The sequence below is a fragment of the Peromyscus leucopus genome, chromosome 1 (genome assembly GCF_004664715.2).
Source record: "Peromyscus leucopus breed LL Stock chromosome 1, UCI_PerLeu_2.1, whole genome shotgun sequence".
NCBI classification, from domain to species: Eukaryota; Metazoa; Chordata; class Mammalia; order Rodentia; family Cricetidae; genus Peromyscus; species Peromyscus leucopus.
In genome coordinates this window covers 70,256,287-70,270,044 of record NC_051063.1, presented here as the reverse complement: position 1 = coordinate 70,270,044, position 13,758 = coordinate 70,256,287, and the positions used below count along the sequence as shown (strand labels likewise).

Here is a 13,758-nt window from a genome sequence, read left to right as displayed (position 1 = left end):
TCGGTAGCCTAACATTTAGACCAAGTAGAATCTTCAGGACCTTGTGTGAGTGAAGGTGCCAAGGGGACACTCCCACTGTGGGAGTATCTGTGCCTGAAACAGGGGCTCTTTGTTGAGCTAGAGACTGAACAGTGCCTGGAGAACACATCGGGACCAAGCCTGTGTCTGTACCTAGCTTGATACACTAGCTAGACACACAGCATGCAATGGGCCAGCCCTTTGCACATCCCTCTAGTGTCTTCATTTCTCGTCATCCTGGAATGTGTCATGGGATGGAAGCAACAGGTAACTTGCCAGACCCCTTGCACAACAACAATGCATTCAAGTGTGGCCTTGCTTTGGTCTCCAAATGCCTCTCCTAAAGTGCTCTGGATGGCAGGAAGGAGCCAGTAGCCCATAGAACAGTCTAATAGGAACCTATTAGAGAGGTCCCCTTCTCTGTCTCCTGCATCCCCTTCCTCCTGAGATCTTGGTAAGCTTGCTAAGCTGCAGTTTACTGAATATGGTTATTTCCCCCAGAGGACTTTTACTCAGAATCATACTTATGATTTCATCTCCTGAGGACCAAAACATTTTCCTAAGGAGACCTCCTCATTCCTGTACTCACAGCAATAAACCAGAGGCTTCTCCGAGCCTGCAGATTTTAAGATTTGGGTTGGCAAGCCCTACATAAGTGCTCTGATATTCCAGTCCTTCCCTTCATCTCTTGTTATTCTTGCTAGTTCTAGGACCTGTTTATGAGGTCCATGAAGAAGACTGAGGGTAGTCTTGCTCACAGTGATGTTCCCAGCCCCCATCTAGTGCTGGGCCCAGAAAAGGTTTCTGTTAACTCTTCCTACAAGAGTGCCCTGCCTCTCAGGGTCGACTTGACCCTGGCCTACAGTGCTGGGCAAGCTGGCCATCCTTCCTCTGAGCCCATAGCAGGAAGAGGTCTCAAGATGACAAATGTTGATGCAGACAAGCTGGAGTCAACTTCTCACCCTGAGGTCTGTTTTGCAATCTATAAAGGGCAAAGGAGATCACTTGCAAGCATCCGTTAGAAGCCAAGAATTTGAACTTATTGTCCTGGCTCCTACAGTGATGTGGCTCCTTTCCCAGCTAGAATGGTGAATCTGTGTCCCAAGTTATTTCTGCTGAGTTGCATGCCCATATGTAACCTCTCAAAATGAGCTGGCTCCCAGAGAAGGCTTCAGGATGCAGAGGTCTCTGCATACCAGTAGCATCATTTGAGAACATCATTTGAGCCTGCAGATACCTGTCCCCACTCTATATCCAGGCCTCCTGAGCCACCTGCAGCTTACCACTAAGAGGATGGGGAACAGTGAACTGCTTCTTGTGGGCACGAACAGGAAGTAGGCTCTGCTTCTGCCCCGGGTTTTCCTTTTGCTGGGCTTTCCTTTGCTGTACCATGTGCTTAAGCTTTTGTAGCCGTTCTTGTGAGCGCGAGATGAACTGAGGTCTACGGACTTCCAGTGCTTCCTAATTGGGACAAAGGACAGATTTCATTTTTTAAGAGAAGGGAGACCAGGAAACAACACATCCACCTGATTTACTCAATGGGAGCCTATCAAGAATACAACACTCGGCAGGCAAAAGCCATGGGGTAAATCCATGTTATCATTTCCCCCCTGTGATCCTCTGTAAAGATGGTACGGGCACATTGATGACAAGCTGCTGGAGGTCAGTTCCAGGCAGCAACACAGAACCCACTGTGGCAGGACCAAGCAATAGCTAGCTAGCATTGAAGCCATTGAGTACAAATAGCCAACATCTGTCCATTTGTGGATTCACACTGCCAAGCCATTCACTGGCAAGGAACTCAAATCTGAGGGCTCTGCAATTCAACATTCTAAGAGACATGGGTGGGGTTGGAGGGCAGGTGCTAGAAATCTGCATATTCATTTCTGCTGGGGGTAGAGTCTTAAGAAGCACACACATTGTCCTACTAGCATGGGAAAATGGTACTTTTCAGAAGTCTTGGCCGGGCGGTGGTGGCGCACGCCTTTAATCCCAGCACTCGGGAGGCAGAGCCAGGCGGATCTCTGTGAGTTCGAGGCCAGCCTGGTCTCCAAAGTGAGTTCCAGGAAAGGCACAAAGCTACACAGAGAAACCCTGTCTCGAAAAAAACCAAAAAAAAAAAAAAAAAAAAAAAAAACAAAAACAAAACAAAACAAAACAGAAGTCTTATCTGTGGCTAAGGGAACTGCTTCTCCTGGGTAGAAAGAGGTAGAAGTCTTTGTTATACAGAGTGGTTCTGTGAGCTTCACAGGACAGATCAGAATCTCCTACATCTCCACAGCGGTCTTATCCCTCTGATCTCCTTGCACAAAGCAGCATGTGCAGAGCTGCCATGGCAGACACCGGGGAAGTTACTTGTGCCCATCCTCTTTGTGAATCCCCACACAGATTCTGGAAGTCAGTTGTCTTTATTCCTATTGGACAGACGTAAGCAATGAGGCCCAAGGTAGCTTAGTAGACAATCTGTTGATGCTCAGTAGAATAAGTTCCACACTTATTCCCTGCTACCATTCACTGTCCCAGCTTCCTAGTCCTTGAATGTGTCCACTCAAAGTGTTTTATTAGAAAGTATGCCAGCGGCAGCCACTCCCAGTAGGTCCTACTGGGTCTTCAAGGTCAACCAGAGCACCATGGTACCTCACAGATGGCCTTGTGCAAGAATGAGTCCCACATGGCTCACTCTATGCTAAGCTGTAGAGAAGACACATGCCACATCTCAATAACTTCATATCTCTCACAGGCACTGTCCTGGGTCTGTCTACAGCACGTGCTCAGCACAGGTTTGCTGGGTATGCTGCCAGGGTAGAAGTGCTCCTTGGTCCCATTTCCCTCTTTGCCTATAGGGGGCTCAGAGAGGAACACACCGTGAGCTCTATGTGTGCTATGTATGTGCCTCTGGCAGCTGCACTGATAAAGGAGTCTCTTTGACAATGAGAGTCATCAGCTACTGAGTAACTGACTCACCAGTCACTAAATGTGCAGAAGCTTAGAGAAGGGTCAAGACAAAGGCCCTGAGAATACTCTGCTGGCCAAAGTGTGGCTGCTGCTTTACTGTTCACTCATTTGAGGACATCTTAGAGGTTCAGGATGTGGGAGACACCCTGAATGTTTTTTTGCAGGCTCATCAAGGCACAGGGCTGTGCCGGTGAGCCAATGGAGCTTTCTTTACATTCAGGGAGAGGTGTACCCCATAGCAAGTACCTTCCCCAAAGGTGCATCTGACTCTGCAGAATGCTAGCATCAGCAATTTTCTCCAAGCTCATCTAGCCTCTTAAATGATAGAACTTTAATCAATATATGTATGGTTACTTCAATAATCAGAGAAGAAGCTAAAAGAAAAAAACATCTTTCACATCCTTCAACTCATGGCTGCATGATTTGGGAAGCTTCCTGAATCTTTCAAAGGCTGTGCACCCTCATCTGACTATGGGGTATATATAGGGGCTCTCATCTAATAGGGATCTTTTGAAAATCAAATGTGAAGTGACCCATGTGACCTCTGGGCACCTTTCATTGCTATAGTCATGGTTGATAGTACCAATAGTCCTCATTCCTACCTGGTGAAGTCATGTGTCATCGTCTCCAGGAGGCAAACAGTAGCAGAGAGGTTAGAAAAGGTTAGGGAATGGTCTGAGACAAGGAGACCAGCAGCATCAGTGAGGTCGGGTGAATGCCACACTTCCCAGGAAAAAAACTCCCCTGGGATAGGGTCAAGCAGGATGGGGAGGCGGCTTTACCTGCAAGGTCATGGAGCTCGCCAGCAGATGCCGAGGCTCAGAACCATCTTCTAATGGGTCAGAGCTCTGTGGTTCTTCTGCCATTGTTGGAGAGGGCGTTGCTGGTGAGGGCTCGGGGGTGGCAACGTGGTCCTCATGCTTCTTGTATTCCTTTAGTTTTACAACCAAGTCGCAGCATGTGTAATCTAGGAAAGCAGATTTACAGTCCATTTAGAAGGCACCCAGTGGCTCTCCTTGCCCAGCTCCCAGACACAGGAGGAAGACACCCAAGACAATTTAGAAAATAGAAATGCCAGTGAGTTATTAATGGACCTTGTTAAGCTCATGAGATCCAGCCTCATCACAGACCTTCACGGCTGCCCTAGTCACTGTGGCAGTCAGCCTGAGTCCATGGCTGGCTAGTTAGGCCACAGAGGTGTTCCTTTGACTGCAGTGTTCAGAATGCCTGGCTCGAAATGAAAGGAGACTTTTCTAGTCTGGATTTCATATTAAGTGTGTCCTGTGTAATTATTACAGTTCGCTTGTTTCAAGACAGCATATTAATCTGTCTTGTGTTTGCCACACTAATGATATAATGACCAGGGATGGTGTTCAATTATGTATCCCTCCCCTTAATTTTCCAGAGTCCACCACTGGCTTCACATAAGTAATCAGAGGGTTTCTCAAAGCTGGTGGGGCCCTTTCCTGGGGCCATTTTCGTTTCCTTTTGTGGAAAGAGTCAGAATATGAGTTGACCCCTTAGCACCCAGGTGAGGCCATCTCTGGGGTTAGTAGAATAGAATTAGCAACTGTTCCAGGCTACCTCCTGACTAAGCCTTGGTCTCGAATGCAAGGATAGGCCCATCTGTCACCCTTAGCCCACGCTTCCCCTCTGACCTGTACTTTCCACTGCATCTTCTCAGCCCCAGCCTCACCTAACTCCCCCTTTGTCTTAGCCCAGCATCTTCTTGCCCCAAATGGCTGCTGATCTCCATTAAGTGCTTTTGGTTCTGTTTCCTGGTGAATCCTCACCTCCAGCTGAGTCCTGAGTATCAGGGCCCCTCCTTCCCTTCCTAAGACAGGATGCACCCTGCCACCTAAATTCTGCAGCATAGTCATAAGACTGGTTTTAGGATCCTGTCTTTATTTTTTCTTTCTTTTGTTTTAAAACTAAGAACATTTTTTCATTCATTTTACACATCAATCAAAGATCCCCCTCTTCCCTCCTCCTGCCCCCTAGCATCCCCCTTCCAGCCCATCCTCCACTGCCCCTCCCCCCCAAGAAAGCGAGGCCTCCCATGGGGAAGCATATCCAGTAAAGGCAAGTCCTTTCCCCTGCCTTAAGGCTGCACGAGGTGTCCCATCCTAGGTAGTGGGCTCCAAAAAGCCAGCTCATGCACCAGGGATGGATTCTGATCCTACCACCAGGGGGCCCCCCAAGCAGATCAAGCTACACAACTGTCTTGCCATGCAGAGAGCCTAGTCCAGTCCCATGCAGGCTCCACAGCCATTGGAAGGATCATGTCTTGACCTCACTGTACCATCTAATGCTTATTTCACATGTACCCACAGCACCAGGTATAGAGCCCAGAAAGGGGTGAGGCAAGGTGGCTGAGGAGGCTCTCCCGGCCACCGGAGACATTTCATCCAAGCCCCTGCTATCATTTCATTGTTTCTAGCTATCATCTCTCTGGCTGGATCCTTTTTCTACTCAGCCTCCCTACCTCCTTCAGTCCTTAGATGACCCAGTCTGTCTTGGCTCTTACTCTACCCCATGTCACGTGATTCTCTGCCAATCCCACACTACTTAGCCTTCAAGCATGTTCTCTTGTTCCTTCTAGAGGATTTCCTCGCTGTCTTACTTTCTAGGCCTAGTCAGTAGCTCAGATTAGCTCAGGTCTAGCCACTAGCCAGCACCCTCTCTTCCCAAATTAACCCCCTTCTCTACCACACTGTGCCCATGTCTCCCTGTGATGGAGAAGCCAGGGTCTTCACACCCTTTTCCTCCTTCATCCTCATGTGAAAACGATAACTCTGGGGCTAGTCCTGGCATGCTGCTTCCTCACTTTTCATGGCACCTGTTCCAAAATGCACAATGTCTCCATCCCCGTGGCTCCTCCCACCTTAGAGACCTCCTCTCTATTCCCTGACTGGATCTCAGCCCCAGCCTAGCCCCTCTCCCATCTGTCCACATACTGCTCACGGGACAGTCACCTGGAATACACACCCCATGGAGAGTCTTTTCTTTCAAAGCCTTGGCCCTGCCTGTAGCCTAGACCCCTGCAGTGGGTGGAGAGGCTCTTCCAACATCCACCCCAGGGACCTTGAAGAATCAGAATAGAGCCCCTGGTTCTGGTATTGGTCTCCTGGGCCCCCCACAATTCTCCAAACCAGCCCAGGCCTCCCTGGGGCTGCTCTTTGCTTTGTGTACCTTTCCCTTCACCCTCAGTGTGTCTTCTTCTCTGGCCTCATTTTAAACCTCGAATGACACTGACGTCTCAAGTTCCAGCTTGGAATCATTTTGGACAGAGACACCTCTGCCAGACCCTCTCTGAGTGTGGGCCACCTTCAGGCTCCACATTATTCAGCACACACATAACAGTTACACTGTGCTTTCTGCTCTGCAGAGAGTATTGACCTCAGCCCATATGACTAGGCCCCAGAGGCCATTCTATGTCACGTTCTTCTGTCTTTTCATACAGAATTGTTCAGAAAAGTATTTAGGAGTGGTCAGTACCTTGACCTACAGGGATATGATGCCTATATCCAACTTGGTTATTTCCTCTGTGGGAAATGGAGATGGGGCGCTTGACTGTGTACCCCGTGGGGCCCAACTTGCTCATGTGAAGTGTTAGCTATGTGTCAGGGCTGTACCCCTGAACTATAATCTCTGTCATCCAGTTGCTGGGGGCCTGGGCAGCTGTGTGTGTGTGGGAACACATGCTACCTTTATGGCAGCTGCACCAGCTCCCCAGACCTTCCAAAGCTCAGCCACAGAGTCTGCTGTGTCCCTGGGCAGCCTTCTGGGCCTTAGCTGGCACTGGCATGGGGTGTGGTCGGTCTGGGGCCTCATGATCTGTGTAGAGCTGCCTTCTATCTGCTTGTGAGGTGTGACTTACCCACTATGTCTACTTGTTAGTCCTGCTCCTTCTCTCCCCGCCCCCCCTCCTGCCGACTCTCCATAAGACCAGCTTGCATGAACCATCCCAGAAAGACACTGAGCTATTTTCTTTATGTGGACCAAGAATGAGCCCTGAGACCGCCACCCTCGCTCCTTACCTTTGGGGAACTCTTTTTCTATCTGAACTGTACCATCCTCCTGCAGAGAGGCACATGCAGCTTGTACAGGGCAAAGAAACCCAGACAAAGGGACTCTGGGTGTCAGGAAGTACGGGTGCCGTCTCTCTTGGGGCTCAGAAAAGATGCTAGACTGACCATCATTGCTGGGTGAACTGTCCCCGTCAGGAGGGAAGTGTTTAATGGGCTTCTGTCCCACTGGGGAAGCAGGAAGGGTCACTTGTGCTTCTCCTTGCTGCTCCTTGCTGTTTCCAGAAAATACTTTGGTTTCTATTAAAAATAAAATAAGAGGTATCTCAAAATGACTGATTTAGCTGCCTCTCCGGTGCCCGATGCACTGTACTGCTGCTCTGCTGGCTAGTGGGCGATAGCCGGGCTTCAGGGAACGTTGGGTAGTTGGTACAGCTATATGCAAACTCTCAACATGTGGTCAGCATACTTGACTCTGAACTGCAGCTTAGAAGCTCTGTTTGTATACACCATTGCCATGAATTTGGCTTCATTTCTATACACTGTCACCATACATTTAGTTGCAAAGGGACTCTGCCCAGTGGTGCTTTCCAAAGTCCTATTACCTTTCCTATCATGCTCATCTGAATAGGGAATGGAGCATCTTGAACTTGGACTTGACCCATGTTACCTGAGTTCAAATCCCAGCTCTACCACTTAAACTCACAGCCTCATCTATAAAATCTAGGTGAGGTGATAGAACGAGTGAATACTAAGTAATACTCATTCACTCTCTCATTGGGCCTTACATAACAAATATAGAACAATAACATTTTTATGTAAATATCAAATATTCAAACAGATAACAAGAAAATAATAATGCATAGAGCATCTGATACACACTAAACATTGGATTATTCCTATTATCACAGAAACTGATGTCAAGCTGCATGTTACAGCAAGTGCAGAGGTAGCAAGCAGAACATCATTCCTCTGTCGATCTCTGAGGAAGAGATGGATCTATAGATATGTGGCACATGCTGTTTCTACAGTGTGACATCCAATTCCCCAGACACCTATGTCTACCCATCAGGGACCAGGAAAAGAAGCTATATGCACCTGTGTTCTGCAGCACCTTAAAGAGACAGGTGTTGAATAAATGTGCACTCATCTTGCAACTATATTGTTAAACAAACAAAGCAAAATGAGGGGCATTCAGAGCAAACACTTCTTTGCATAGGATACCTCTAGAGAAATATGATGAGGAGGAAAAGGACAATGAAGGCCAGGAGTGAGAATGGAAGCGATACTTCCTCTCTGATGTCTATTAGGCTTTGATACATACATATATATATATATATATATATATATATATATATATATATATATCCCAAACTTTCTTTCACAATATTAAATGACTTAGATGCCTGTTTTAAATAAAGTCATGACTGTTCTTGAGTTACTATCACCCCATGCTGATGTCCCTAAAGGAAAAGCTCCATTGGAGGTAGGAGCAACCACTGTAAATGAAATGGGCCCTTAAATGTTTATGTGTTAGGGCAGAGAAAAATAGTGGGTACCGCTAGAGTAATCAAAGTTAGGAGAGTCACAATTCTGTTTTCTCAAGAGTGTCCTATACAAGAAAGAATGGACCCATGACACTGCTCTAAGGATGTCACTGGTGACCTGTCAACAATGTCCCAGTTTCTGTAGCTTGCTTTTCCCATGTGTTTCTGAAAACAGCTGATTGTAGGTAAAGCTAGACCATGCAGCCCAGTGTGAAAAGCAGCAATATTAGGGCATAGGGTCCCCTAAAATCACCTTTATGAATTTTGGGTCCAGCCCAGAGGAGTCAAGTTGGCAGTGCATCTGTGTTCTGTGTGCTTCTTAAGGAAAACACAGAAAACATTTCTACTAGTCCTAGGCCAAAGTGCTGAATGTGTGGCAGCTGCTAGATCTTGTTTTTGGAGTTTAGACATCCCCACATACAATAAAGCTGTATTTTGCTAAATTGTATGGAAACATGTTTATAAACCTTTACTCCAAAAATCACCAATTATGTTTAATTATAAAATACTGTAGGCAGAAAATGGCCTATAACAGTCAACCTTCCTATGTGGCTTCCTTTCATTAGAGACTCTCAGAAAAATGTACAAAAACCAACTAATTATCAGGGATACAATCTCTGTCTTCCTGCTAACAAAGATCATCCACATTTGAATCAATGTATTTACTCATAGATTTATGAAGTATAATAGGTCATTATTCCCACCCATCTAGTATCTGCCTTTTCCCAGCAGCCTCCTCTTTTTTCTTACTGTTATCTGTCTGTCTAGATGTTCTAATGCAATCAGTGAGAGTTAAATGCTTCGTTTGTGACTTGAAAGGGTTAAAACAATTCCAGGGAGTAGAATACAGCTTCTATATTGGGTAACTTACCGACCATGTATCTCTTGTGAATTCTATGGGTACCCTGCTGATAGTGTCTCTTTTGTGAGTTCTGAAACATGGCCTTGGAAGTCATGCCGATGAGAAGGGCCCCCTAAATACTTATGCATTGGGAAAGGGAAGAAAAGAACAGGTACCACTGGAATAATGAAAGTTAGGCGATTCACACTCTGTTTTCTCAAGTGTCTACCATACAAGGAAGAATGCACCCATGACATGGTCCTGCACAGGCAGGCAGTATTAATGGCCCTTTTGTCCCATACACTGGCGAGGATAGACTTCAGGTTCTTCAATCATACCCTGTATTCATTTTTTTTCATTGTTGCAATTAAATTCCTAACAGAAACAACATTTATTTTGTTTCATGGTTTGAAGGGCTAGATCCCCTCACAGTGGGAAGGCATCATGTTGAGGATGGTTTGGTGTTAGACCATAGAAGCTGGTGAATCAACTTCCTCATACTTCCTCTGACCAGGAGCAGAGAGAACTCCAGTCAAAGGCCAAGCAACCTTTAACCCTCACGCCCAATCTCTATGACCCTATGTATGCTAGCAAGCATTTGTGTTCTAAAGCTTCCACAATCTTCCCAAACAGCCACCTCCCCTGCTCCCCTGGGATCAACTATTCTAACACAGGAGCCTGTCTGGGACATTTTACATCCACACCATGACTCTCTCGAGTTGGTACCTGACTACTGCAGGCTCTGCTGCCGTAAGAGAAACCTGAAAAAGCAGCATCTATGCCAGGTCTTGTGATGTTTGCCCACTTCCTGAGGCTGTACCTAGAGAGACTTCGGCACTAGGCATTTCTTTCAAACAGGAACACCATCAGATTCCTTTCGTAGTATTGCTTGATGCACCGGGGCTCCATGTTCCAGCAAACTTGCCTGCCTAAGAATTGAGCTAGGTACCAGAAAGCAAACAGACACCAACAGAAGATTTTGCCCAGCAGTAAACAAACGTCTGCTTTTACTGGTGTTCTATCCTTGGCTGGGAAGAATGTTGGGCCATCATACAGCATCCACTTATACCTTCATCAATCACCCTGTACATGCATGTTCTTCATACCAAAGTTCTGTACACCACACACAAAGCCACTGTCAGGTTACTATGTCGATTATGCAAAAGCTTCCAGAAGAGAGTTCAGCAGAGTGGCATGGCCAGAAGTTCTGGGCAAATCATGTCCTAAACATACAGGGCTAACCCCAATGAGACCAGGCAGGGCTGCTGTGTGGTCAGGCATACCAGCTAGTGGTTGTGGGGTTGGCAGAGTACGCGACTCCACAATTCTGGCTCCTGACCTACCCATGTTTAGCAGCAGACCCTAAGACAGGTAGGTCAGGGAACCCTGAAGTAAACTAGGGCCCTCAACAGGAGGATAGAATAAATAAATGGGATAAATATAAATAAGCAGGATAGGAAGGACCCAGCAACACAGCATCCAGATCAGCTGAGAAGGGGCATATGTGGGCTAGGCTAGGTCATTACCAGCTTACACAGGTTCTTAGTACAGCAGGAGAACAAGATAGGCATTTCTCTAGATTCTTTACCTTCAGTGGCCACAATATACCACCATGCACACTGACTTTGATGGGGAAAGTCACTTTCCTATTCCTTTCCCAATATTCAGGAGGTACACAGATCTTAGAGCTATAATGACAAAGGGGCTCTGGATCATAGCAGACAGCAACAAAGTCCTTAGTGGCTGCTTACAAAGACCCACACAACACTAGGACTTTGTCAGCCAAATGTCAAAGGCAGAGCATGAAATCCAGGAAACGTGGACACAAGAGCCCATAAGGGACAGCTGCAGGAATGGTCCACGTGCAGGTCGGGTCTCACATGCAGAACTCATGTTTTGATCATTGATACCTGAACTAGAACTAGATTAGAGTATGTTAGGATGTTGAGAGACTGGAGAAGAGGTTTCAGCTCTCTAGAACATTCATCCTGGTAGACATAATACTTGGGGCTCAGAGCACAGCTTCCTACCTCCTTAAAACAGATTATGTAGATTCTTAATCTACCAAAGAGACTCCCGTGAATGAAGGAGGCCTGTTTAAGTCTAACCCATGAGTTTCCTCCACATTTGCATCTAGTGGTCATGAACTTCCTCAAAAGCCAGACCATTGTTCAACTGCCTTCATCTTAGAAATACAGTAGCTGAAGCTTGTGATGATGTCTCTGGACCATTAGTACAAACATCAGTTTCTAAACTCAACTGCAGGGGACGTGTCTCAGGACGTCCTGGAGGTCCTAATGCTCTCTGCTGTCACTCTAAGTGGTCCCCGACTACCCTTGACTCTCTATTCCTGCTGCCTTTACACCTCTGTGTGTGCATTCACTGGAGAGGTCTGGTTCAGTAAACCCCATAACCACAGCATCTAGCTGGGAACCAGGTAAGTGAACCTGAGAAGGGTGGGTGCTCAGCCAGATAGACACCCACTAGAAATACAGAGGCAGGTCCTGCAGGGAGGACTCAAGCTTGCCCAGTGGGGCTTTGCAGTCCCTTCTCTGGGCACGAGGACATGAGAGGAGGCTGCTGTTGAGGAGCAGGGGGTAGGCAGGCTTCTGCCCAAGGCATGCCAAGGCCTCCAAGGAGGCAGGAAAATACAGAAAGGATGGTGGCTTCCTAAGCGCCCGATTCCCCTGCAGGTAGGTTTGCTTTGTTCTTTTCCTTTATCCTTCAATTACAAGGCAAGGAGATGGAAGTAAAAGAGAGAAGAGCTAGCCTGTGACCGCTGAGAAACAAGGGGGAAATAGAACACAGAATGAGTCTTTCCATGGGCATGGCTGGTGGGGGAATTCCCTCTCCTTTTGTCTGCCTCAGGCTCCATCCTTTGGCTGCAGGTTGAAGGGGCTCCTTGCAGAAATGGGCTTCTCTGAGGTAGTGCTGCACACCTGCCCACCCCAGACTTCTGTTTAAAATCAGACAATCAGTGCTGCAGTGTTATCTCTGCTCGGTCTCTGCAGAGCTTGCGTGACATCCCAATGAAGAAGGGTGGAGGAAGGAAAAGGGTAAGGAGACAGGGAGGAAATAGAGTACACAGCTCCCTCCTGCCTGAGAGGCAGGGGAGTCCTATGCCACCTACAAGACCCTCAAGGAGATCCATGACGTAGAAGCAGAGTCGCTACCACTGGGGAGAAAATTCAACAAAAAAAGAATGGGGAGGAGAGCTGGGGTGGCTCCGTGGATAAAGTACTCGCCATGTAAGTGTGAAGACAAGAATTAGGCTCTCCAGAACCCATGTAAATGCTGATGGGGTACTGCAGCCAGCCTGAAATTCTAACACTGGGGAGGAAAAGATGGCAGATCCCTCCCTGCAGGAAGCTGGATAGCTAGGTGGGTTGAATTGGGAAGATCTGGGCTCAGTGAGAGACCCTCCTTGGTAAGCAAAGTAGAGAACAGCTGAAGAAGGCACCCACGTCAGCTTCTAGCTCCTACACATATACAAGTGCCCTGCACATGTAAACGTGCTTATACATATGTATACACACACCACACACATGGAAGGGGGTGCTGCACAGGTTGGGGGCCATGTAGAGGTGAAGCCCATTAGAGTCCTTCCCTGCAGGAACTAGGCTTCCTGGAGGTGCCAGCCCTGCCCTAGGCAAAGAGCAGCTTTCTTCTACCCATGCAGATACCAGCAGCTTTTCTTTCTGAAGGAGCAGATGAAGGGGGGAGGGGCCAACGACCAGGAAAGCCAGGCTTGTCAAAAGAATTTGTGCTCACTGGTGACTGCAGAAAGAGCCCACTCCCCATGGAAGCCAGGGTGGGTGCCAGGGCAGGGAGAGATGCTGTGGAGATGTCACTGTGGTATTTGGACACACATGTCTGTAGATGTAACCAACCATCTTATTAAATAAGAAACACAGAACCAATGCAAAGAAGAAAGCCAAGAGGTCAGAGCTAAGAGCTAAAACCTTACCCTTCCTCCTGCAGTGGTCCTACCTCTCTGAACCAGAACCACTTCCTGTGTCTTTTTATAGTGTTTCTGTTTTGCCTTCTCATTGGTTGTAAACCCAACCACATGACCGCCTCGTCACGGCCTGTCTGTATAGACCTCCAGGTTTTCTATGATTGGTATTGAGATTAAAGGCATGTGTATCCAATGCTGGCTGTATCCCTGAACACACAGAGACTTACCTAGCTCTGCCTACCAAGTACTGGGATTACAAACGTACGCCACCACTGCCCTGCTTTCCTATGGCTTGCTAATAGCTCTGACCCCTGGGCAACTTTGTTTATTAACACATGTCAAAGTGTGGGAATGAGAAGTACTCTACATTGAAAGAAAGAGGGGAAAAAACCTGATGTGTTCACTTGCATT

The 13,758-nt window shown here is 47.3% G+C and overlaps 1 protein-coding gene across 4 annotated transcripts in view; it reads right to left on the bottom strand.

The window, feature by feature from the left end:
* The window catches only part of C1H10orf90 (chromosome 1 C10orf90 homolog), a 230,394-nt gene that overhangs the window by 23,259 nt on the left and 193,377 nt on the right, over positions 1-13,758 (bottom strand). For 3 of the 4 annotated variants that reach the window (XM_028868909.2, XM_028868920.2, XM_028868969.2), the window contains 3 exons: positions 7,014-7,301; positions 3,756-3,940; positions 1,302-1,479 (listed from right to left, as the gene is read on the bottom strand). In XM_028868909.2, coding sequence (XP_028724742.1) covers positions 1,302-1,479; positions 3,756-3,940; positions 7,014-7,301 — 651 coding nt within the window. The remainder of the gene's footprint in view (positions 1-1,301; positions 1,480-3,755; positions 3,941-7,013; positions 7,302-13,758) is intronic. The other variant, XM_028868928.2, reaches the window with a different exon arrangement.